The sequence below is a fragment of the Myxine glutinosa genome, chromosome 7 (genome assembly GCF_964187855.1).
Source record: "Myxine glutinosa chromosome 7, kmMyxGlut1.1, whole genome shotgun sequence".
NCBI classification, from domain to species: domain Eukaryota; kingdom Metazoa; phylum Chordata; class Myxini; order Myxiniformes; family Myxinidae; genus Myxine; species Myxine glutinosa.
Window position 1 is genome coordinate 106,418,287 of NC_136267.1, and position 24,655 is coordinate 106,442,941.

A 24,655-nucleotide genomic window follows, 5' to 3' on the forward strand; every position below is an offset into this window, starting at 1 on the left:
AACAATGAAGTTGTGTTCATGAGCGTATCACTTTCCCATCGTAGACAGGTTGGTGGTCTCTCTGCTTATGCCGCTTTCTTTCTAGTATTGCACCCTCTGCTCTTTCTGTGCTTTGTCCTCCAACCTGCACCCCTCCTGTCCCAAGGTTTCTGCAGCGTGCATGGGGTGCACCATCAACCCCCTTCTGGTGTAACTTCCAAAATCCAGAATCACTGCTCACTTGCACTCATTTGTTCCTCTTTTTTCGAGCCTATGGAATCAACTTCCTCTCTTCAATGTCATTCTTCCCTCCAGGTCTTCAAGACTTCTGTTCCCCACCATCTTGGATCATCCCCAATCCAAAACCATGACCTCTTCTGCCCCCGTTACCCCACCTCCAAACCCTCCACCTTCGAAATTTCCAGTTTTTCCTTCCTGAGAGTTTCCTTCTGTATCCATATTGTCCACCCAATGCGTCCACGCCTGCCCCTGATTTGTCCAAGTCCCCCCCTATTTTGTCCTTCAACCCTGCTGTTTGTGTTTCCCCCTCTGTCTACTGTTGCTTTCGTTCTGTTGCATCCTGATGTGTTCAGTCTACTAGCTCTTCCATGAGCCTTGACCTTGAATACAAAAAATAAAATTGTCAAGTAATGCACACTATGCAATTATGTTACATTATTAATCCTGAAATACTTCTTTTTTCATCGACAGTCGTACAATATGTGCTTTATTTATCATTTTTTTGTCTATCGGTGCTCTCGTAATGTAATCTGTGTATTCGTTTGAGTGTCGACTAGAGGAGAAAAGAATGGCCGAGGGGGTGAAGTAGACGAGGCAGCAAACAGGGTTGGATTTATTTTCTAAGCGGCGATGCTATCTTGTTCATTCAGTAACCAAAGCTCACAATAATATACGGTGAGTATTTATTTTATTTTACGGCCTCTGTGAAATGCATGGGAATTTTAAATGCATCTCAATCAGAACCTTGCTGTGCCAATGGCGGCCTTTCAAGGGTGGTTGCACATTGCAATTTCATTGTGGATAGGGTGAGTACAGTGCTTTGATGATGTTCTAAACAATTAAAACGCAGCATACAATTTGGTAACAAGTAACGTTAAATAAATACAAACTTGCGTCTCATTCACAGGTAAGAACTCACCATAAAGCTGTTTCTCCAAAGGACAGCGTAAAGGTAGATGACATAATACATCACACAACAATCAAAATCATGATTTAATTTAGCAATAAATTTTTATTTCTGGCACCATTTCGCAAAACTAGATTTAATATAAATATAAATAATGCGAGAAGGGCATGTGCAAATCACCCTGATGGTTGTAATGAAGTCCAATTTAATCTCTGACAATTTAGCACAAGGAACAAGCTGCGGATGCTCTTACCAGGATGAAGATAAATGTTTGGGGAAGAGGATGTGAAAGGAGTAGATTCAGGGACACCGAGCTCCACATTTCTTTGATGAGGTCCTCTTTACAAGATTTCTTCCATTTGCTGTTTACAGCAATGTCGCATTCAGTTGTTACATTTTGCTCGTGAGATTTTCCTCTTGCATCGCCAAAATTTTTCATTACTGTTGTTTGATCCATACATAGTCCACTTCTCTTCGGCGGTGATTTTCACCATCTTCGCCCATTGATGCCATCATCAAAAGCTCTTCTTTCATTGCCTTTTTCCTATTAACATGGGGTAAGGATAAAAAAAATTCAGCATCTCTGTACATGTCGAATTTTTATGGGTAATAAACTCATTTCCATACACTGGCCAGCCTGAAAAGCAAACAAAAAGTCGTCAATGTATCACATACGCACAGGAAGACGGAAAGGCAAAAGAAGAAAGAAAGGATAAATACTCACGAAAATACTGGTTGTAATTCGGAATATATATATATACACCACTGATCAAAAGTTTTAGAACACCTCAATTTTTCCAGTTTTTATTGAAATTTACGCAGTTTAATGTCTCAATGTACTCTGAAATTAAGCATCAAACAAATAAACAATTGGAGATAAAAAAAAGAAATCGAAGAATCATTTTGTTTAACAAAATTGAATTAAAATTTTTGACTCAGCAAAGTAGCCACCTTTTGCAGATATGACCGCCGAACACACTCGTGGCATTCTTTCTACAATGGAAATCAAATATTGTTCGGGAAGTTCTTCCCAACACTATTGCAGAAGTTCCCACAAATGTGTTGCACTTGTAGGTTGCTTTGCTTTGCTTTCACCCTTCTGTCCAGTTCATCCCAAACCAGCTCGATGGGGTTTAAGTCTGGAGACTGTGCTGGCCATTCCATGATTTGAAGCCTACCGTCTTGTTCTTTTCCTCGAAAGTAGTTTTGGCGAGATGGCGAGACAAATCCCACGAATGTCGATGAAAATCCATGAATGCATGAGTCCAGTTTCAATGGGGAAAAGGGAGACAGTTAATTGCACTAATAGATACTGTGGAGTGTTTTCATTCTCTACAGTAACTCACGGGGATGACGTGTTGTGGAGCTGGTGGAACATCCCACGAAGCTCTCGATTATAGTGCGGCTAAAATTCGCAGCCCCGAAACCCAATAAAATGCAAAGCACACAGCAGTGAATGTAGAAACTGGTCACGCTCATGTCTCATAGATGTTTTTTTGCGTATCAGCTGCTTTATGCATGGTTGGTGAAAGATGAGTTTTTCTAAATGTGTCAAGCTAGCGGCTCGTTAATTTTTGTTTGCGCCCCTGAAACACGGCTGCGAATCGGAAAAATAAACCGCGATTTCGCGGAACACTTTTCCGCGAATAGAGAAACATGTCGTATTTTATAAACCGCGAATACACGGATTCTGTGAATAGCGGAACCGCAAATCGTGGGGTCTGACTGTGTGTGTATATATATATATATATATATATATATACACTGTAACCCCGATATAACGAACTGCTCGGGAGACATAAAAAAAGTTCGTTATTTTGAAGTGTTCGTAATACTGAATAACGTACGAATCACCATACTATCACACCTATTCATATGCAAAACAACAAACTTTGTATTGTTCATTCATGCACATTTTATTGTTCGATTGTACGAATAAAAAACTTTAAAAAGCATTGCTGTTGTGTCATTGTTTAAAAGTTCATGTATCAATGAAATGTTCAAGTACATGTAATATTCACCGAATGTTCAATTTACTGCGTGAAGAAACTGGTAAAATTGGATTGTTTACTCTTGGAGGTGGCGGTTTCTTTGCGTGCATAAGATAATAGCTGACGGAGCTGTAAAACTTTAATGCTGTCGACTGGTTGCCCTTCAAACCAGGAAAGTGCTGTTTCAAGTCCGGCAATTACATCAGATGTTGCTGGAACTTCTTGTGGTTCATTGGTGTCATCAGTCACTTTCGATGTCACACTGCAGTGTTGTTTCCCGAACGGAGGCGATAATTTCTTCATCGGTCATCGAACTGGTCATGGGAACGTCTTCATCGACGTCCACCCACATAATCGCTAAACAATAGAATCTCATTAAATATGCGGGGGACAGGAAGTTCGTTCGTTATATCCGGAAGTTCGTAATACTGGTGTTCATTATAGCGGGGTTCCAGTGTGTATGTATGTGTATATATATATATATATATGTATATATATATATATATATATATATGTATATATATATATATATGTATATATATATATATATATATATATATATATATATATATATATATATATATATATATATATATATATATATATATATATATATATATATACATACACTAGCGAGATACCCGTGTTATGCATGGGTGTGAAGGCAACATCAAACAAACAATGTGGAAACGGTGAATGCTAAACCATGGAACCAATAAATTACACATTATTGTGCCATCTTTAGTCAAATGTCAGACATGGACAGCCGGCTCGTGAATGACTTGCACAAAAAACGGCAAATGGGAAACGATGAACCAATAAATTTCACATTCCTGTGCCACCTTCAGTCAAACGTCAGACATGGACAGTCAAACGACAATGTTGAGCCTCAAGCGAGGCGGCAGCACTTACCATTAAAAAAATTTTGGGTACGACTAGGCTGACATTCAAATAGTCAACCTCACAGATTCAGAATGGATGCTCCAATCATTATGCCACCGAGTCTGTTACTCATGTTGCTACATCTGGGTTGGTGAAGCACACAATCTAATACAGTAAATATGAATTGCGTGTGTGTTAAAAATCCGTTGTTTGGAAGTGTCTAAATATGGCAGAAGCTAACAGTAGTTTGTGACAATGCATAATGATGTGTATCGTGATGTGTGGAAACATTACTATTCAATATTCATTTGTACATTGAAAATCTCAAAATAACATATTTCTCTATTTGCAAACCACTCCAATAGGGATTTTTTTTTGGTTAAAACAGCAATGAAGTTGCCAGAATATGTTTAAAACTCAACAACTGTCCTGAATTTGAGTCAGCATAAAAATATTACTTTTGGGCTGACAGTAAGGAAAAGGATTCTTCGAATGGCAGTTCAGATGACCTCTATCTCATGGAACACTGGTTTATTTCTTCCAGTTCCACAAGGCTATCTGTCCAACCTTATTACTCAAGACTGCCATAGGAAAAAAATCAGTGACAGCACCTCATACCCATGTAATTGTAGTGCTGCTGAAATATATGGGAAAAATAAAACAAGCCTTACAAAGGAGCATGCACATCATTCAAATACAACATCCACATCATGCAGGAACCCCAGATTTTTTAGATAGGAAAAAAACAACAAAAAGTCAATCCATGAAAAATAATTGGCAATCAGCGCATATTAAAAAAAAAAAGTATTTTGAATCGAAGATATTGTATCACTGCCTGTTGTACAAGTATTTTTGTGAACAAAGAAAGGGCTCTGTGAAAAATTATTCAATACTGTGATTATTATTCTGTGAAAATTCAATTATTCTGTGAAAAATTTGTTCCCCCTCCATCCCCTCCCTTACCTCAAACGGCTCCACAGCTGACTCCGCACGTGAAAAAGCTGAATGCCTCAACTCTGTGTTTGCCTCTAAATCTTGTGTCCCAAACCCATCCCTCTCTGTACCCACCATACCCAGTCGTACCCTGCTGCTCCTGGACTCCGTGTCCTTTCCTCCTGACAAGGTGGAAAAGTTTCTGTCAACCCTCGACTCTGATTCTGCAACTGGACCCGACGGCATCAGCCCACGGGTCCTAAAATCCTGCTCTGCTGCTCTATCTCACCCTCTCTCTGTTCTCTTCACCCTCTCTTTTGCTCAAGGTCAACTGCCATCTGCTTGGAAATCAGCCAACATCACCGCTTTGCACAAAAAAGGTGCAAAAACAGATCCTAGCAACTACAGACCAATCAGCCTTCTCCCAATTATCAGCAAAGTCATGGAATCCATCATTGCTTCTGATATGAAATCTTTCCTCTTCTCCAATGGCTTGATCTCTGATCATCAATTTGGTTTCAGACCAGGTCACTCTACTCTGGACATGCTGCTTCTGCTGTCTCAACAATGGATGGAGGTCCTCAATGCCAAACAGGAAATTAGAGCTGTCTCCCTCGACATATCACGTGCCTTCGACACGGTCTGGCACCCCGCTCTGCTCACCAAACTCTCCTCCTTTGGTATCCATGGAAATCTCCACGCATGGCTGGCGGACTTCCTCTCTAGTCGTCGTCAACGTGTGGCCCTGAATGGGTTTCTCTCATCTCCTCTTCCTGTTCAGGCTGGAGTTCCCCAAGGCAGTGTTCTGGGCCCCGTGCTTTTTCTGGTCTTCATCAATGATCTCTCTGACTCTCTCGAAAATCCTCTCTATCTCTTTGCTGATGACTCCACTCTCTGCCGCTCCATTCCTCTTCCCTCAGATCGGCAGTCTGCTGCCTCCTCACTCTCTGAAGACCTGGACAAAATCACAGACTGGTCAAACAAGTGGAACATGTCTTTCAATCCTGACAAATCTCACACTCTTACTATGTCTCTCCGAAAAGATCGACTGGACAACCCTCCCATCTACTTTCTCAACAATCCTCTCCAAGAAGTTCTGTCGCTCAAGATTTTGGGTCTCACTATCTGCCATGATCTTTCTTGGGAAAACCACATTTCCAAGCTGGCCTCCAAAGCCAGTCGCCGACTGGGCATCCTCCGTCGTGCGAAGTCCTTCCTCGGCACACCTGAGCTCCTCACCACATACAAGGCTTTCATCCGCAGCTCAATGGAATACTGTTCTCCCCTATGGGCCGGTGCTCCTGCCTCACACCTAGCTCGGCTTCACGCTGTTGAAACCAAAGCTTTCAGAATTATTGGAATCTCCCGCGATGAAGCTATCTCTGAGGGCCTTTCACTCACTCACCGCAGGCAGGTAGGTGGTCTTTCTGTCTTCTACCGACTCCTCTCCGGCCTTGCACCCCCAGCTCTCTCTGTGCTCTGTCCCCCAAATATTCCTACAGGTCGCACAAGATCTGCCAGCAACCCTCTGATGGTTAAACTGCCGAAATCTCGGCTCTCCGCTCACCTTCACTCTTTCATTCCTCTTTTCTCCCGCCTCTGGAACAAACTCCCTCACTCCCTTCAATCCCACTCCTCCCTCCAGGTCTTTAAAACAGCTGTTCACCACCATTTCTTATCTTCCCCCATCCAAAACCTTGATCTTTTCTACTCCCGCTAATTCACCCCAGATCCACCTTGTTTGAAATTCCAACTTCTTTCCTGGAAGTCCTGGCAGTGTCCATATGTTTTATACCTCTCCCACTGCCCCCTTCCCACGCCCCCCCCCCCCCCAAAGCCCTCGCCCTCTCTCAGATCTCTCGATGTCTCCATGTCTCTCGGTCCCTGCTCTCAAATGTTGTGTTTGTGTCCTTCCCCCTCTCTCCCCATCTTGTCTACCGCTCCCTATGTTATATGTTTTATGTGTCGGTTTGTCTTTCTGTGTGTTCATGTGATTAATGTTCGCTCTTTCACGAGCCTCGATATTGTATACAAAAAAAAAAAAAAAAAAAAAAAAAAAAAAAAAAAAAAAAAAAAAAAAAAAAAATACAAAGCAGGTGTGATAGATCGGGACCGAGCGAGGCGAGGAAATATCCATGGGAAGAGCACGTACACAAAAAACCCATGAGCCAGGTACTGTTGGTTGCAATAGAAGCTGTATTGAACAGTGCACCGGAAGAGGAAGTACCCCAAAAATCATGCGTATAACAAACTCAACAAAAGCACAGAATTATATGAGTAAATAATATTCAAGTTAGAATCGTTGGTAATGGCAAAGAGCCATTAATAATTCAGTGGTTGACAGCAGGAAGCAGAGGGAGTGACTAAACAAGGGTAATGAAGGTGGATGTATTTTGGCTCATTTGTCCTTTCAAAACGCAATTGGAATTAAGCCTCCAGCAACTTCCCTGTTATTCTCGTTAATTCGCAACATATATGTGGGGTGTTGTGAAGTTCGAGGAAGGAGATACTTCTAATAGTCCAAAAAACACCAATGTTTTATTTATCTCTCGACATCAAGTATGAATTTTAACAAGAAAAATATTTCCTAACTAATTAATTATGCTTATCCATTGAAAAAGTCTTGTTTTTGTATAGGTACGTTTTTGTACAGGGATCAAGATTGGTTCTCTTTTTGAGGCAGTGTTTTTATGGCCGGATGCCCTTCCTGACGCCAACCCTCTTAGTCGCCTCTTACGACACGCAGGGATACGGCGTACCTAATCTTATCCAGGGTACACACCGGGAAACGTTTAAAACATGGAAATTCTCGGGGGTGGGGGGGGGGGGGGTGGCGTCAGCATCACGGCTGCGGTTTAAACATATTTAAATAAATATTTAAACAAAACCATGAAAAACAATCTGGGAAAAGTCTCTAAGTGAGAACGTGGATTTGAGAAAGCAGGAGCAGAGGTGAAAGAACAAACGAGATATAGGGGGCGGGACACACGTCGAGACGAGGAGGCCGCACGAGACACCAGGCCGCACGAGGCGCGAACAAAGAAATGACTAATTACACACAAATTTGCAACAACTACAAAACCAAAACCAAATAGAAACACACAATAACACATACACAACAAAACACGCAGCGGAAATTTGACAAAAAAACGAACGGGAAAACACTCAAACTTTGATGCCATGGAGAGATCGAAGCAAGCCCCGTCGCTCGAGGGACCGGAAGCTCTTATTTGGAGGTGCTGGCTGTGATGGAGGTGCTGGCTCAGAACGTAAAGGAGGGTTTACCGTGGGAGTTGTTGTATGCAGATGATCTGGTGTTGATTGCGGAAAGTATGGATGGACTGAAAGAAAAGATGAACACGTGGAAGGAATGTATGGAGACAAAAGGTCTGAAGGTGAATATCGGAAAGACGAAGGTGATGGCAAGTGGTAAAGCATGTGGTGAGGTGGAAAGAACTGGGAAGTGGCCCTGTGCTGTGTGCAGGAAGGGTGTCGGAGTGAACTCCATTCAGTGTACAATGTGCGCTGAGTGGGTTCATCAAAAATGTAGTGGTCTGACAGGGTCATTAACCAGTGTGGCAGCTACATTCAAATGTAAGGTGTGCACAGAGGGAGCTGCAGATGGAGGAAATGTTGAGTTGGATCTTGGAGACGGCGTGAAGCTGGAAGGTGTGAAAACATTTTGCTACCTCGGAGACATGCTGAATGGAGAAGGTGGATCAGACTCGGCAACGGTTGCTCGAGTGAGATGTGCATGGAAGAAGTTTCGGGAACTGAGTGGCGTGCTGATGAGGAGGAGAGTGTCGCTGAAGCTGAAGGGAAAGGTGTATGCTGCATGTGTGAGAAGTGTTATGATTTATGGGAGCGAGACATGGGTAATGAACGTAGAGCAGCAACGAAGGCTGGAAAGGGTGGAAATGCGAATGGTTCGATGGATGTGCGGAGTATCGTTGAGAGAGAGGAAGACAAATGATGAATTGCGAAAGATGACGGGAATAGAGCCTGTGATTGATGCTGTGAAGAGGAACAGGTTGAGACGCTTTGGTCATGTGTTGAGGAAGGATGAAAGTGACTGGTCGAGAAGACTGATGGAAGTGAATGTAGAAGGAAGTAGAGGACGGGGAAGACCGAGAAAGACTTGGCTAAAGATGGTGGAAGAAGAAATGCGGGCAAGGGGGTTAACAAGGAGACAACAACAACAACATGCATTTTAAGGCCATTTTCCCTGCGAGAGCGGGGGTTAGCCTTGCGGTCCCCATGACAATCTTCTCCATTTTGCCCTATTTTCTGCATCTCTCCTTGTGGCCTTAAATGGCCTTAAAACGATCATTCATATTCATTCATTCATTCATAGCAAAGGGTATGAATACTTTTGTCAATGTGATATTTCAGTTTTTTCTTTTTAATAAATTAGCAAAACTTTCTAAAATCCTGTTTACTCTTTGTCATTATGGGGTATTGAGTGTAGATTGATGAGGGAAGAAATGAATTTGAACGATTTCAGCAGAAGGCTGCAACATAACAAAATGTGAAAAAAGTGAAGGGGTCTGAATACTTTCTGAATGCACTGTACCTTAAAGTGGAATGACAACCTGTAGCATCATCTAAATTCCTTGAAATAGCTTCCCTTATTCATCAGTTATTTTCCATCTTAAGGTTAGTTCACAGCTTAAATGGCAATATTCCAAAATAACCAGAATCTATTAATTTTACTGAGATATTAGGTAACCCCTCTCCCACCGATTCCAGAAATATAGCCTTATTTAACTAGCGGTAGGCCAAACTGTAATGTGGGACACCAATTACACACTTCTCATTTGATATATTTTAGAGCTTGGTGAATAATTTATGATAATTTTAATTTTAAAAGGCCATTTTAAAAGGTGAATAATTTGATACAGTCCAGCACCTGCCTTGATCTTATTTTATACACTCTAGCACCCGCCTTGATCTTATTTTATACATTCTAGCACCCGTCTTGATCTTATTTGATACATTCTGGCACCCGCCTTGATCTTATTTTATACACTCTGGCACCCGCCTTGATCTTATTTTATACACTCTGGCACCCGCCTTGATCTTATTTTATACATTCTAGCACCCGCCTTGATCTTATTTTATACATTCTAGCACCCGTCTTGATCTTATTTGATACATTCTGGCACCCGCCTTGATCTTATTTTATACACTCTGGCACCCGCCTTGATCTTATTTTATACATTCTAGCACCCGTCTTGATCTTATTTTATACATTCTAGCACCCGTCTTGATCTTATTTTATACACTCTGGCACCCGCCTTGATCTTATTTTATACACTCTGGCACCCGCCTTGATCTTATTTTATACACTCTGGCACCCGCCTTGATCTTATTTTATACACTCTGGCACCCGCCTTGATCTTATTTTATACACTCTGGCACCCGCCTTGATCTTATTTTATACATTCTAGCACCCGCCTTGATCTTATTTTATACATTCTAGCACCCGTCTTGATCTTATTTGATACATTCTGGCACCCGCCTTGATCTTATTTTATACACTCTGGCACCCGCCTTGATCTTATTTTATACATTCTAGCACCCGCCTTGATCTTATTTTATACATTCTAGCACCCGTCTTGATCTTATTTGATACATTCTAGCACCCGCCTTGATCTTATTTGATACAATCTGGCACTCACCTTGATTATATTTGATACATTCTTGCACTCACCTTGATCTTATTTTGTACACTCTGGCACTCACCTTGATCTTATTTTATACACTCTGGCACCCGTCTTGATCTTATTTGATACATTCTAGCACCCGCCTTGATCTTATTTGATACAATCTGGCACTCACCTTGATTATATTTGATACATTCTTGCACTCACCTTGATCTTATTTTGTACACTCTGGCACTCACCTTGATCTTATTTTATACACTCTGGCACTCACCTTGATCATATTTCATACATTCTGGCACCCACCTTGATCTTATTTTATACACTCTGGCAACCGGATTATTTTATACACTTTTATACACTCTACTGCTTATGGCATCCAAGGCAACTTCACATGAATCACTGACATCCTCTACCCCTATATTCAGCATGTAGTTCTGAATGGGATCTTCTCATCTCTCCTTCCTGTCAAGGCTGGAGTGCTCCGACAGTGTCTTGGGCCCAGTCTTGTTCCTAGTCCTCATTAATGATCTTTCTGATTCCCTAGAAAATCCTGTATATCCCTTTGCTGATGATTCCACTCTCTGTCCTATCATGTTTCATCCTTCAAACAGGCAGGCAGCAGCCTCTTCCCTCTCTCCAGCCCTTGATGGAATGAGGAGCTTTTCTAACATGTGGATATGTTTTTCAACCCCGACAATCCCCACACACTCACCCTGTCTCTCCGAAAGAACCTTCTGGTTTGACTTCTTAAACAAACCACTTTAAGAGGTAAAGCCCCTCCTGTTTTAAAGTGCCTGCTACAAATGTGGCAGCCAGATGCAAAGAAGCTCAGCTTCCACGAAACATTTCTTCCATGCCAACTATAACACTGCCTCCATAGGTGTTGCCAGTTGAGATGCAGCAGCCACAGCCAACAGAAGGGATATATACTCCAGAACATTGCAGACAAATGCCTTGTATATGGGTTAAGATATGATGACATCTTTTTTTTTGAAACATTGGCTTTGTAAATAAATTATAAAGTGTTACCCAGATTTGGATCCCAACTTGTAGATGTAATCAGTCAAAGACAAGTTATTGAATGTTGTAAGGCTTCAGTGATTCAAGGACTGTACTCCATCAAAGTGTCTCCCATAGGTTAAAGCAGCTTTGTGGAATTTAGCGAGGGTGCCGGTGATAGCTCACCTACTCTTCATGAAAGACAGCAGGAGATCGTTAATGTCTACTAACTAATGGTTCCAGATGAGACACCCAGTTTAATGTCCATCTGAAGGACGGCGCAAACATTGATGCCTCGCTCTTCATGCGAAACACCAGGGTGATAGTTTATAGCTGGGCCGATATTCAAGCCCAGGCTATAAAGATCACAGGCAAGTGCATATACCTCGAAGCTATCCTATCAGTCTATCAGAGTGGTGATGTCATCAGAGCCAGGTGGAAATGAGAGGTCAAGTCTCTCTGGAAGCTGAGCTATTCAACACAATATTCAAACTTTTAGCTGAAACATGACTTTGAATGCAGATTAGTGTCATATCAATAATGTATCTCTCTGCGACAACCATCAAGCAAACACACCTATTTGCGTCTGTGATCAACCCTTTATTGGGGAGCACTCACTATCAGCCCTGACTTCTTCTGTGTTAATAACAACTCCAAACTAACCACTAAAGCCAAGTGCAGACTCGACATTCAATCGAGGCCAGAATTTTTCCTTTTGTTCTGAAGAACTTCTCACTGCTTAAAAAGCATATATTTGGAGCACTTTTGTTTGAAGTTTGAAGTTTGAACTTTGAAGTTTGAACTTTGAAGAAGTTTGTTTGAAGAAAAGAGTTTGTATTTGCTCTTCTTTGTAGGCTCATTCAATTGCACCCAAGCTGTCTTCCCCAGAAGCTGTAGAGGGCAAAGCTCCGAAAACAAGCGTTACGCCTCGGTCCCCCGTCGGTGAAGTGATGTGAGTTGACAAAGTGGAAGACGCAAGGCGGCCATCTTGGATTTTGGACGTGGCGACCCAATTTTAAATAGCGTTCTCCCTTATGCGTAGATACACCCACACACCAGATTAGAAGTTTGTAGTTCGTTTATTCTTCAAGATATTCCGCTCACAAGGTTCAGACATACATGGCGGCGGCCATCTTGGATTTTGACGTGGGTTGCACCCACACACCAAAGTAGAATTCGGTCCTTCGCTTACGCACGCACGCTTCGGGTAAACAAGATGTTCATTTCAAAACTCAATGAAAAACCCAAATGGCATGTTAGTATGTTCTGCAAAAATAGAATGTGTGTAGTTACACAAGATCCAAAATCACGTATAGAAGCTTACCTAGCCACGTCCTTGCGTAATATCTCATGCCTAACAAGCAGTCGGCGTCGCTCCCTAAAGTTGCGACGTTCACAGTACCCACGAAACACTGCTTGTATTTTGGCAGCGGCAATGTCTTGGATGGTAGCAATGGACATTGCACCTTGCTCCAGCATGTATTGCATGACCTCTTGGTGGCCACCAAGGAGAGCTTGATCCAGCGCTGTATACCTGCGTGTAACATCATGAAGACATTACGCCCTCTATTTAGGAAAAAAATAAAGTCAAAACTTTGACAATAATGGAGGTTTAAAGGACTTTATGTCACGGCAATAAATTTTATGAATAAGAGTGATTATATCAACAATCCAATGCAAATTCAGTAAATCTCCAATAAAGCGTTTATTTATAAAGAAACATTTAAAGCGCGTGTGTGTGTGTGTGTGTGTGTGTGTGTGTGTGTGTGTGTGTGTGTGTGTGTGTGTGTGTGTGTGTGTGTGTGTGTGTGTGTGAGAAAATTTGCATTGCTGGTTTCAAGTGACATATTGCATTGCTGGGCTGACTAACTGTCTGGACGCAACACATTGTGGATCTGGTGATGTAGGTAATCGACTGGTGTGAACCAGTGGCCGGAGTTGTGGACCCACCATTTGGAAAGATTCTGGGCTGAAATGATGAAAACCACCATGATGAAGAACAGTACCAAGATGATGATCCGGGCAGTCAGTAAATCAGTCAATTGCTTAAATGTTAAGGTTCTTACTTAGGCAAAGGATCTATTTCAAGGTTTACAATTAAAAGTAGTAATAAGTGTCCACAACCGTCCTTGACCATGCGTCAGCTGAGGCCCTCACTTTTTTTTCTTCTTCCCTCCCTTTTTTGGAAATACACTACTAATAGTGTACCTCTGAAGTACTACGCTTTCTGAGGTACGGAGACTGGATAGTGGTGAGATCATGGCGGGTGGTTACACCTACTACTGGTCTGATCGCTCTATTTGCTACCATGCCCAAGGGGTTGCTGTAGTTCTGTCCAACAAACTGACTCCCATGATAATAGAGGTCAATGAGCATATTATGAGACTGAGGATTCATCACTCTGGATGTTATTTCCCGAGTCTTTGTATATGCTCTGACTAAGGTAAGTGATCTCACTGTGACGGAAACATTCCATGCCACGCTCGAGTCTGTGGTTAATCATGCATTGCCCTAGGAGAGATACTCTTCTCGTCTTGGGGGATTTCAATGCACCGACTGGCACTTATAGGGATGGTTATGGGATATGTGTTGGTCCCCATGGCTCTGGAAGTGTTCCTTGACTTTGAAAGAGGTCGTGGAGTTAGGGTGGCTGGTTCATGGTTTCAGTGCCCACAGCCACATCACTGGACCTGGTATTCCAAAGCGGGTGGTGTGACAAAGGAGAGTGACCATTTCCTCGTTGATGGTCGCTAGAGGATGCTCCAGAAATGCAGGGTCTACCAGAGTGCTCACTTCCTCAAAGGCTTGTTGTAGCAACTCTGAAGCTGCAGCTCAAATCCAATAGATTGGTACCATCCCAACCTATGCTGGATATTGGCAAGCTCAAGGATGAAAGGGTAGCTGAAGAGTGTGCGAGCAGGTTGAGTTGGGATCTTGGAGGTCTGGGTGTTTTGGGGGATCTGGAAGAGTTGTGGAGTGCCTTCAAGACTACCATCGTTGATGTTGCCGGTGGGTGTCTTGGAAGCCACCATCAGGCAAAGAAGAACTTTGTCTCTCAAGTGACACTGGATACCATTGGTCAGGGTTTTAGGGCCAGGCTTAATGGCAGAACTGAGCTGTTCAGGGAGCTGATAAGTAAAAATGTACATTCACTGAGGGTGGACAAGTATGCCGATGTGCGAATAATGAAAGGGTAGAGTACCACCTGTGGTCAAGTGATTCTCGTCATGAGTTCATGCATTGTGTTCCTCCAAGCCTGTCCCTCTGTGTACTGCCGTTAGAGCGGAGGGTGTTGAACTCTTGACAGGCACGCTGGGCCGGTTACTTTGAGCGGCTGTACCAGGCTGACCCACCAGCTGTTGAGTTGAATGTCAGGGGTGGTACTATTCCTATTGCTGACCCACCAATCAACTGTGAACCATCTTTGTGTGTGGAAAAACAGCCTGCGGTGAAAAGGTTGACGGGGGGCAAAACTCCTGACATTTGTGCCATCAATGCTGAACTTCTCAAAGCCGGTGGAAATGCTGTACTCGAGTTGTTGCATGCAGTTATGTGCTCTGTTTTGAGCACAGGCATCATTCCAACCAACTGGAAGAGGGGTTTTGTTGTCCCTCTTTGGAAAAGGAAGGGTGATCACCAGAACTGCAACAACTACCGAGGGGTGATGCTGCTCTTAGTGCCGGGCAAGGGCCTTGCTCGGATCATTTTTGATAGGGTTCACCACCATCTGCTTGAGCACCAGCGCTCAGGGCAGTTTGTCTTTACACCATAGAGATCAACGATTGACCATATCCTGGCTTCTACATGTTTTTACATATATATATATATATACACACACACACACACACTGTAGTTGTCTTCCAAGGACTTATATACAAAACAACAACAACAACAACAGGCATTTTAAGGCCATTTTCCCTGCTAGAGCGGGGGTTAGCCTTGCGGGCCCCATGACGATATTCTCCATTTTGCCCTATTTTCTGCATCTCTCCTTGTTAACCCCCTTGCCCGCATTTCTTCTTCCACCATCTTTAGCCAAGTCTTTCTCGGTCTTCCCCGTCCTCTACTTCCTTCCACATTCATTTCCATCACTCTGCTCAACCAGTCACTTTCATCCTTCCTCAACACATGACCAAACCATCTCAACCTGTTCCTCTTCACATCATCCATCACAGGCTCTATTCCCATCATTTTTCGCAATTCATCATTTGTCTTCCTCTCTCTCAACGATACTCCGCACATCCATCGAACCATTCGCATTTCCATTTCAAGGGCCTTGCTGATACAAGGACTTATATGTATTATATGTATTATTTATACTTATTATATACAGTACAGTCCAAGGACTTGTATGATCAATATAATATCCTAAATATGGTTAATTGAATTTTCACAGTAAACAGAATTTGTTTTTCCTGCTGGTGTGGCAAAATATTGTCAATGTGTGTTCCTCCCAATCTGCCTTCTCATTCTTAGTGGCTTTTATATAACGCCTTCAATATCACCTCAAGCTTACAGACATGGTTAAGACTTCAAAATCTCCCTAATTAGATGCACCAACCATCAGCCACCTTTGCAAAATTGGGAAATCCACATCGTTATGTATGCGAAAAGTAGCAGGTGTAGAGAGGGTCAAAATTTGTGCCATTTTTGCCTTGGAATACATAGATGGCCCCTAACTGCTAATAAATATTAATCAGGGCTTAGACTAGAATGAAAAATCCACCATTCGCACATACATGTTTCATTCCGGAAAGAAAAACAACGTTTAATGCCCGACCTGTATTAGATATCATTCTAGAGTTTTTGATTCGAAGTAGATTTTGCAATTATACAAAACGCACATGGATTGATGCATACATTTTTGTCCATGTCTTAGCTACAGCAAGTTCAGTCATTTCATATAAACAACATGTAGCATGATTGTGGAGTCGAGTAACAATCCTGAATCCATGATGGGGAAAAACATCCATTATATGAGATCCATCAAACACACAACTAATGAGCTGACAGTGCATGCACGGACACACGATACGTTATGTAAGATACTCTTTGCTTGCACACCTGTACTATACCTATGAAAGTAATTCCAAATTATTCTCATTTAACAACAAAGAACATCCAGCATGTACCAAATGGCTTGTATCAGCAATGCATGCCGATTATGCAAACACAAGTAGGAAGGACTGGTATCGTTTTCTTTAATTACAGGATGATTGTCACACTGAATAAAAAGCATGCAAGGGTTGACGGCCAAACTCCAGATATGTGTTTCACACCCTCCACTCACGGAGCAATTTAAATTACATATTGTTAAAACGGCACCACTTTTTACTTTTAAGCTTGTTATCGTCCAAATTACTAACCCGTCCCACGTTGCTTGCATCTCTCATCCTGGGCCCGAGGAAGCAGCAGCTGGCGCCTCCAATTTGAACTGATACGTGCAGCAGAAAAATGCACTGGAAAGCCATTTACTCTTAACATTAAATCACAGGCCTTTCAATGAACTCGTGGCCATACACAACCAATCACCATCAAGCTGGAATAGTAATGTCCAAATGCTTATAAACACTATTGCGTGTCATTTTATGGAGTGTTGACTGCTGAGCTATAACAAGATGCTCCAAAATGGCATTTTAAAGCTACATACACATTACAACGCTAGGCCTGCGTAATTCCAGCTCTTCACTCTATGGTGTTTCATTCGTGTGTGAACATGTGCGACTCAGAACGGTCACCGAGTTTAGAGTGAATTTAGCATCATTACTAAAAAAAAAAGTAGCAATTCTACTTCTGCCCCACTTCCAGCAGAACCACACACTGCTATATATACAAGTGAATAAAAAAAAGTTTATGCTCAATTAAAAAGTCAATGTAGGGATGACAAACTACAGTCTAAAAAAAGGTCCTAAACAAGATAGGGATGATGTTGGTTTAGACTTTAGAGAGTAGCTAACAGTATTGCCATCACACAACAATCCCTACATCACTCCTCCTCCAGACTATTGTCTAGGGCTAGGCCGAGCTAAAAGTATGAGAAGCTCCTATATTTCATTTCTGCATAAGTATAAGAAGCTCCTGTATAATTTCAGGGACTTCTTGCAGCTTCAGTTGTCTTTCCTACTTTTCTTTTTTATCAACTTGGAGTAATCAATCACAAATGGAGATGATTATAGAATGCTGTTATTGGAGATGTCCATGCAGTTTGTAAGAAGTTGATGATCATGTACTGATATTATAACATTGTACTTTTTTTCTTCTTTTTTTGTATACTGAATCGAGGCTCGTGAAAGAGCTAACATTTATTTCACAAACAAATCAACCAGACAAACAAAATATACAAAAAGAGGGAGCGGAAGACAAGATGGGGAGAGAAGGGGAAGCACACAACCACAACATTTGAGAGCAGGGAGAAGTGTGCGAGGGAGAGGGCTTGGGGGCAGGAGGTGTGGGAAGGGGCGGGGGGGGGGGGGGAGGTATAAAACACAAGGGGACCGAAATTAGCGGGGGTAGAAAAGATCAAGGTTTTGGATGGGGGAGGATAAGATATGGTGGTGAACAGCTGTTTTAAAGACCTGGAGGGTGGAGTGGGATTGAAGAGAGTGAGGGAGTTTGTTCCAGAGGCGGGAGAAAAGAGGAATGAAGGAGTGAAGGTGAGCAGAAAGTCTTGATTTTGGCAGTTTAACCATAAGAGGGTTGCAGGCAGATCTTGTGCGACCTGTAGGAATATTTGGGGGACAGAGCCCAGAGAGAGCTGGGGGGGCAAGGCCAGAGAGGAGTCGGTAGAAGACGGAAAGACCACCAACCTGCCTGCGGTGAGTGAGTGAAAGGCCCTTGGAGTTAGCTTCATCGCGGGAGATTCCAATGATTCTGAACGCTTTGGTTTCAACAGCGTGAAGACGAGCTAGGTGTGAGGCAGGAGCACCACACCAGAGGGGAGAGCAGTATTCCATAGAGCTGCGGATGAAAGCCTTGTATGTGGTGAGGAGCTCAGGTGTGCCAAGGAAGGACTTCGCACGACGGAGGATGCCCAGTCGGCGACTGGCTTTGGAGGCCAGATTTGAAATGTGGTTTTCCCAGGAAAGATCATGGCAAATAGTGAGACCCAAAAGCTTGAGTGACAGAACTTCTTGGAGAGGATTATTCAGAAAGTGGATGGGAGGGTTTTCCAGTCGGTCTTTTCGGAGAGACATCGTAAGAGTGTGAGATTTATCAGGATTGAAAGACATGTTCCATTTGTTTGCCCAGTCTGTGATTTTGTCCAGGTCTGCAGAGAGTGAGGAGGCTGCAGACTGCCGATCTGAGGGATGAGGAATGGAGCGACAGAGAGTAGAGTCGTCAGCAAAGAGATAGAGAGGATTTTCAAGAGAGTCAGAGAGATCATTGATGAAGACCAGAAAAAGCACAGGGCCCAGAACACTACCTTGGGGAACTCCAGCCTGAACAGGAAGAGGAGATGAGAGAAACCCATTCAGGGCCACACGTTGACTACGACCAGAGAGGAAGTCCGCCAGCCATGCGTGGAGATTTCCATGGATACCAAAGGAGGAGAGTTTGGTGAGCAGAGCGGGGTGCCAGACCGTATCGAAGGCACGTGAAATGTCAAGGGAGACAGCTCTAATTTCCTGTTTGGCGTTGAGGACCTCCATCCATTGTTGAGAAAGCAGAAGCAGCAAGTCCAGAGTAGAGTGACCAGGTCTGAAACCAAATTGATGATCAGAGATCAAGCCATTGGAGAAGAGGAAAGATTTCATATCTGAAGCAATGATGGATTCCATGACCTTGCTGATAATTGGGAGAAGGCTGATTGGTCTGTAGTTGCTAGGATCTGTTTTTGCACCTTTTTTGTGCAAAGCGGTGATGTTGGCTGATTTCCAAGCAGATGGCAGATGACCTTGAGCAAAAGAGAGGGTGAAGAGAACAGAAAGAGGGAGTGAAAGAGCGGAAGAACATGATTTTAGGACCCGTGGGCTGATGCCGTCAGGACCAGTTGCAGAATCAGAGTCGAGGGTTGACAGAAACTTTTCCACTTTGTCAGGAGGAAAGGACACAGAGTCCAGGAGCAGCTGGGTACGACTGGGTACGGTGGGTACAGAGAGGGATGGGTTTGGGACACAAGATTTAGAGGCAAACACAGAGTTGAGGCATTCAGCTTTTTCACGTGCGGAGTCAGCCGTTAAGCCGTTTGAGGTGAGGGAGGGGATGGAGGGGGAACAAACACCAGAAACAGATTTGACCAGATGCCACCAGGATTTGGAAGAGGGAGACAGATAAGAGAGTTCGGTCTTGAGAACGGTGAGATATTGTTTCCTGGCTCTCCTGAGGGTGGACACACACTTGTTTCGGGCTTTGTGAAAGGAAATGAGATTTCCTTCCGTTGGATTTGCTTTCCAGGAGACAAAAGCAAGTTGTTTCAGGGCAACAGCCTCACCACAAGATTCCGTGTACCATGGACGGGAGGAAGGATATGACAACCTTGGGCTGCTAATTTGTTCAGTCTCATTATGTGGCTACACTACAGGAGCAATCAAGTACTAGTGTAATACTTAGGCAGTTAAGACCGAAAAATATGGCGTATCGTTCATTTTTTCAGGAAAGCACCAAATTTGGCACAGATGTAGTATGGACCTATACAATTGTTTTCCTGAGGGGCGCCCAAAAATCCAGAACCCCTGGTGGCCGCCACATTGAATTTCAACATGACCACCCTCTGTGACCTATTTCCCTCAATAACTTCTATACTATGAGTGGTCTTGGTCTTGTATTGTGGTCTTGGCAATAGCACACTACTTTACCTACCAGTCACACAGTGTGGAGGAACTCTGGATTGCCATTGGCACTGGTAAAAGCTACCGCTACCCTGCCATCCATAAAATTGCCACCGGCCTTGGCTGCAGGAAGTCTGAGTCTTTGCCATTATTTCATGTCTTCACTGGCTGCGACAGTCATTTTTTGCCCAAATTGGGAAAAAGACAGCCTGGAAGGCTTGGGAGGCATACCCCAGCATCACGCAGACCTTTCATGCTCTCGCTTATAGGCCATCTGTGGACGCTATTACTATGGAACTACAGAGCATAGAAAGATATGTTGCCATCTTCTATGACCGGACTACCGAGATAAAGACAGTGAATGACATGCGCCGACACTTGTTCACGAAGAAGGCAAGAACAATTGATCACATTCCCCCAACAGCAGACGCCTTCGAACAACACCTAAAACGTGCATGTTTTCAGGCTGGACACGTATGGAGTCAGGCACTTGTGCCCTACCCAGAACTTCCATCACCAGCTGATTGGGGCTGGATGAAAACAGGGACTTCTTGGACACCAATTTGGACCACAGTACCACTGATACAGGAGGCATGTTCAGAGCTTACAAGCTGCCATTGTAAGTCGGCCTGTAAAGGCAACTGTAAATGCTCCAGGGCAAATCTGCCCTGCACATCACTGTGTGACTGCGATGGACAGTGCTTGTAGTACTACGCGTTTGTGCGAGAGCCTCCACCTTTCAAGTGCCCACAATATTTTAAGTTAAAACTGCAACTGTGTGTAACTTTGATTAATTAATACCATTCCATTGTTATCAGAGAACAATAAAACAATGTGTTTCACTTGGAATTGAAATTTTACCTAAAATACTATGAGAGATTCAAGGAAAATGGAAACACCATGGCGGCCATCTTGAAATTAAAGATGATGGATGCCAATCTTTATGCAATTGATCCCATTGGATTCAGGGACCATGAAAACATGGGGTAAGACACTGGAACTGTGGTGTTATCGCTCATAGTATAGAAGTTATTGAGGGAAATAGGTCACAGAGGGCGGTCATGTTGAAATTCAATATGGCGGCCACCAGGGGTTCTGGATTTTTGGGCGCCCCTCAGGAAAACAATTGTATAGGTCCATACTACATCTGTGCCAAATTTGGTGCTTTCCTGAAAAAATGAACGATACGCCCTATTTTTCGGTCTTAACTGCCTAAGTATTACACTAGTACTTGATTGCTCCTGTAGTGTAGCCACATAATGAGACTGAACAAATTAGCAGCCCAAGTACAATGTTATAATGTCAGTACATGATCATCAACTTCTTACAAACTGCATGGACATCTCCAATAACAGCATTCTATAATCATCTCCATTTGTGATTGATTACTCCAAGTTGATAAAAAAGAAAAGTAGGAAAGACAACTGAAGCTGCAAGAAGTCCCTGAAATTATACAGGAGCTTCTTATACTTATGCAGAAATGAAATATAGGAGCTTCTCATACTTTTAGCTCGGCCTAGCCCTAGACAATAGTCTGGAGGAGGAGTGATGTAGGGATTGTTGTGTGATGGCAATACTTTTAGCTACTCTCTAAAGTCTAAACCAACATCATCCCTATCTTGTTTAGGACCGTTTTTAGACTGTAGTTTGTCATCCCTACATTGCCTTTTTAATTGAGCACAAATTTTTTTATTCACTTGTTTCTGTATTTATTTATTTTACAATGTGGAATAACACAGTGGTACGGTACTCAGAGGATACCCAATCTTGGAGCAAAAGTGCCAAGATATCTTAGTCAGCAAAGTCAAACACTGCACAGTGCACATGTGTTCCGATATTGTCTTACGTAAACCTGACTGTATCTGTCTTATTACTCGTTTCTCAAAGAGTAATGTCTTCATCCAGCCTCATGCGACCCAAGGACCTGCACTTAGAAATGCCCCAAATAACTGGTGTGGTTTCCCTCTAACCAATAGGGTGGGGACAGAGGGGAGGGGCGGAGCCTCTCGAAGGAATTTATTTTTACACGGCCGGACGTGAAAGACACTCGTGGTTTTTACTGTTTTGTTTACTTGGTGTCAATAAAACTTATTATACACTCGAACTGCAAGTGCCCTCGATAAACTACGATGAGAGTACGAAGAGATCCTCCAACTTTGGTTTTGTATCAGTGGGTTGGACCGGCATTTTTTATCCGCGTCATCCCTACGTTAGTACGTAGAGTCGACAGTGCCAGCACACTCTCTGCTAATAGTTTTGTAAAATTAACTTCAATGAAGAACTTTATCAAGATAATATATAAGTATTTATCTGAAGTATCCAAATCCTGGTTCTGGGAAATCAGAAGAGCTCGGTAATACATGAGTAGATTCTCGCCAGACAAAAATAGTCACTATAAATCAAAGCTCGTAAAGCGGAGCAAGATGGCCACTCGTGTGCAACCGCGTTCAATTCGGTGAAGTACGCAATGGAGCAGAACGGCGGCCATTTTAGCAAGTAAGCGGGATTCGGGCTGCTTTCTTGGCTATATTTCGAAGATCTCCTCTATCGATCGCGGAGTAGGAGGTAGATGAGAGGGGCGGGGAAGAGAGTAAGGTGATGATATATTAGCCATGAAAAAGACTTTCTTTTTACCACAAGTGAAATTACACAAAATAATAAGAGAGATGAGATGGAAGAAAGGGAGAGAAAGAGAGAAAGTAGTGCAGGCTGTATCGTGATGCGGGGAGAGGTAGGACGGAGAAATAGAGAGGGAGAAGAGAAGCTAACGGATAAAAAAAGAAGAGGGAAATTGAGAGAGGAAAGGATAGAATTCAAAGCCCAGACACATGCAGAAAGTATATTTTACCTACCTATATATTGTTACGGACACGACTTAGATGTTATGATGGGCCGAGCGGAATGGCCGCCGTGTTCGCACAGTTTACCCGATTATACTCGAACGTTGGCCGAATCGCGCTACGCTAGATCAATGAAGGAAAGGACACAACGGCTGGGTTAAATGACACGACACCAGGGGTACAGTTCTCAAGACCTCCGGAGGAGGGTATAATATTGGGTATGCAGAACGTTTAGATTACACGGCACAAGAGGTACAGCACAGAAAGGTGGGCACTTATACACGGTCTTATCTTATTCCCGACAGACCACAGACAAACGGGACAAGACTGACTCACACGGGGATTGATGGCAGGGGAGGGCAGGCAGTCGATGGCTCAAGGTGCACCTTGGCTCAGGGGCAGAATCGACTCGGTCCGGTCCAGAGATGCGGGAGGTATCTCTCAGCGCTAGGAGGTGGCGTCCTTTCTTTATCGTAGCTGAGGCGCATCTGACGTCACCTCCGTCTTCCTGCGCATATCCAGCGGGGAGTGACACGCCCTCGGCTCGTTAGCTCCGCCCCAGATGGAATCGGTCCGCCGCTTCTTATTGGGTGCGGGGGGTTACCGGGCTCCGCCCTTGACGAGGAGCTGACAGTGAGCCCCTGCGTGGTAACCCCGTCGGAGCACATGGTCAATGGCGGCTAACCAAGCCGGAGTGAGGACGCGCACTCCCCGCGCCGCTGTTGTTGTTGTTGGTGTTGTTGTTTCATGAGGAAGAGATGCGGGGAGGTATTGGGAGGTCCTAAACTTACTACTGGTGCCATACAATCACATTCTGGTGCAACAAAGAGTCAGAATTAATGGAAACGAGTCCTTAACTGACATAGACTAAGAATAACTAGCAAGATGTCCTATAGTTGTCTACGTGAGATGCGGTGAACCTGGGTACGACATTTAATGGGGGAAAAAGGGGAAGGTCGGGGCTACAGAGTGTTGTTTACAGACAATGGGACTAGGGAATGGGGGATTGGGGATAGTTGGGGAGTATTGGGGAAATAGGGGAATATTTACAAGCGGATATGGATGGAGGCCAAATCCCATATCCGCAACAATATATATCATCCGCAAAAGAAATCATGCAACATAATCTGTATAATAAATATCACCTTCCAAGAAAGTACCCTTCTAAGCAACTATTTAGGCATGGGCAGAAATCCGGGGAGGTTAACACCCCCACCCCCCCAAACATTTTACTGGGTACGGCACAAAATATGAAATCCACCCCCCCCCCCCCACCCCCCCCAGAGACATTTGAACGTTAATGGTCTTGTTACAATTTATTGAATGTTCTCCAAAATGCCCCATCAATGGTTGGTGAAGACCTTTTTTTCTTGCTTCTCACCTCCGAGTGTCCACATCACCCCCCCCCCCCCCTCTTGTTTTTTTGTTGGTGCACCTCTTTATGCCTCCT

General features: G+C 43.4%; 1 protein-coding gene across 1 annotated transcript in view; it reads right to left on the reverse strand.

Annotated features, from left to right (window-relative positions):
• INVS (inversin) overlaps positions 1 to 24,655 on the reverse strand; it is a 481,353-nt gene that overhangs the window by 14,707 nt on the left and 441,991 nt on the right. Inside the window, exons 13-14 of the mRNA XM_078782093.1 lie at positions 12,922 to 13,131; positions 1,380 to 1,670 (exon numbers count right to left, since the gene is read on the reverse strand). Of these exons, the coding sequence (XP_078638219.1) occupies positions 1,565 to 1,670; positions 12,922 to 13,131 (316 nt within the window). The 3' untranslated portion in view covers positions 1,380 to 1,564. The remainder of the gene's footprint in view (positions 1 to 1,379; positions 1,671 to 12,921; positions 13,132 to 24,655) is intronic.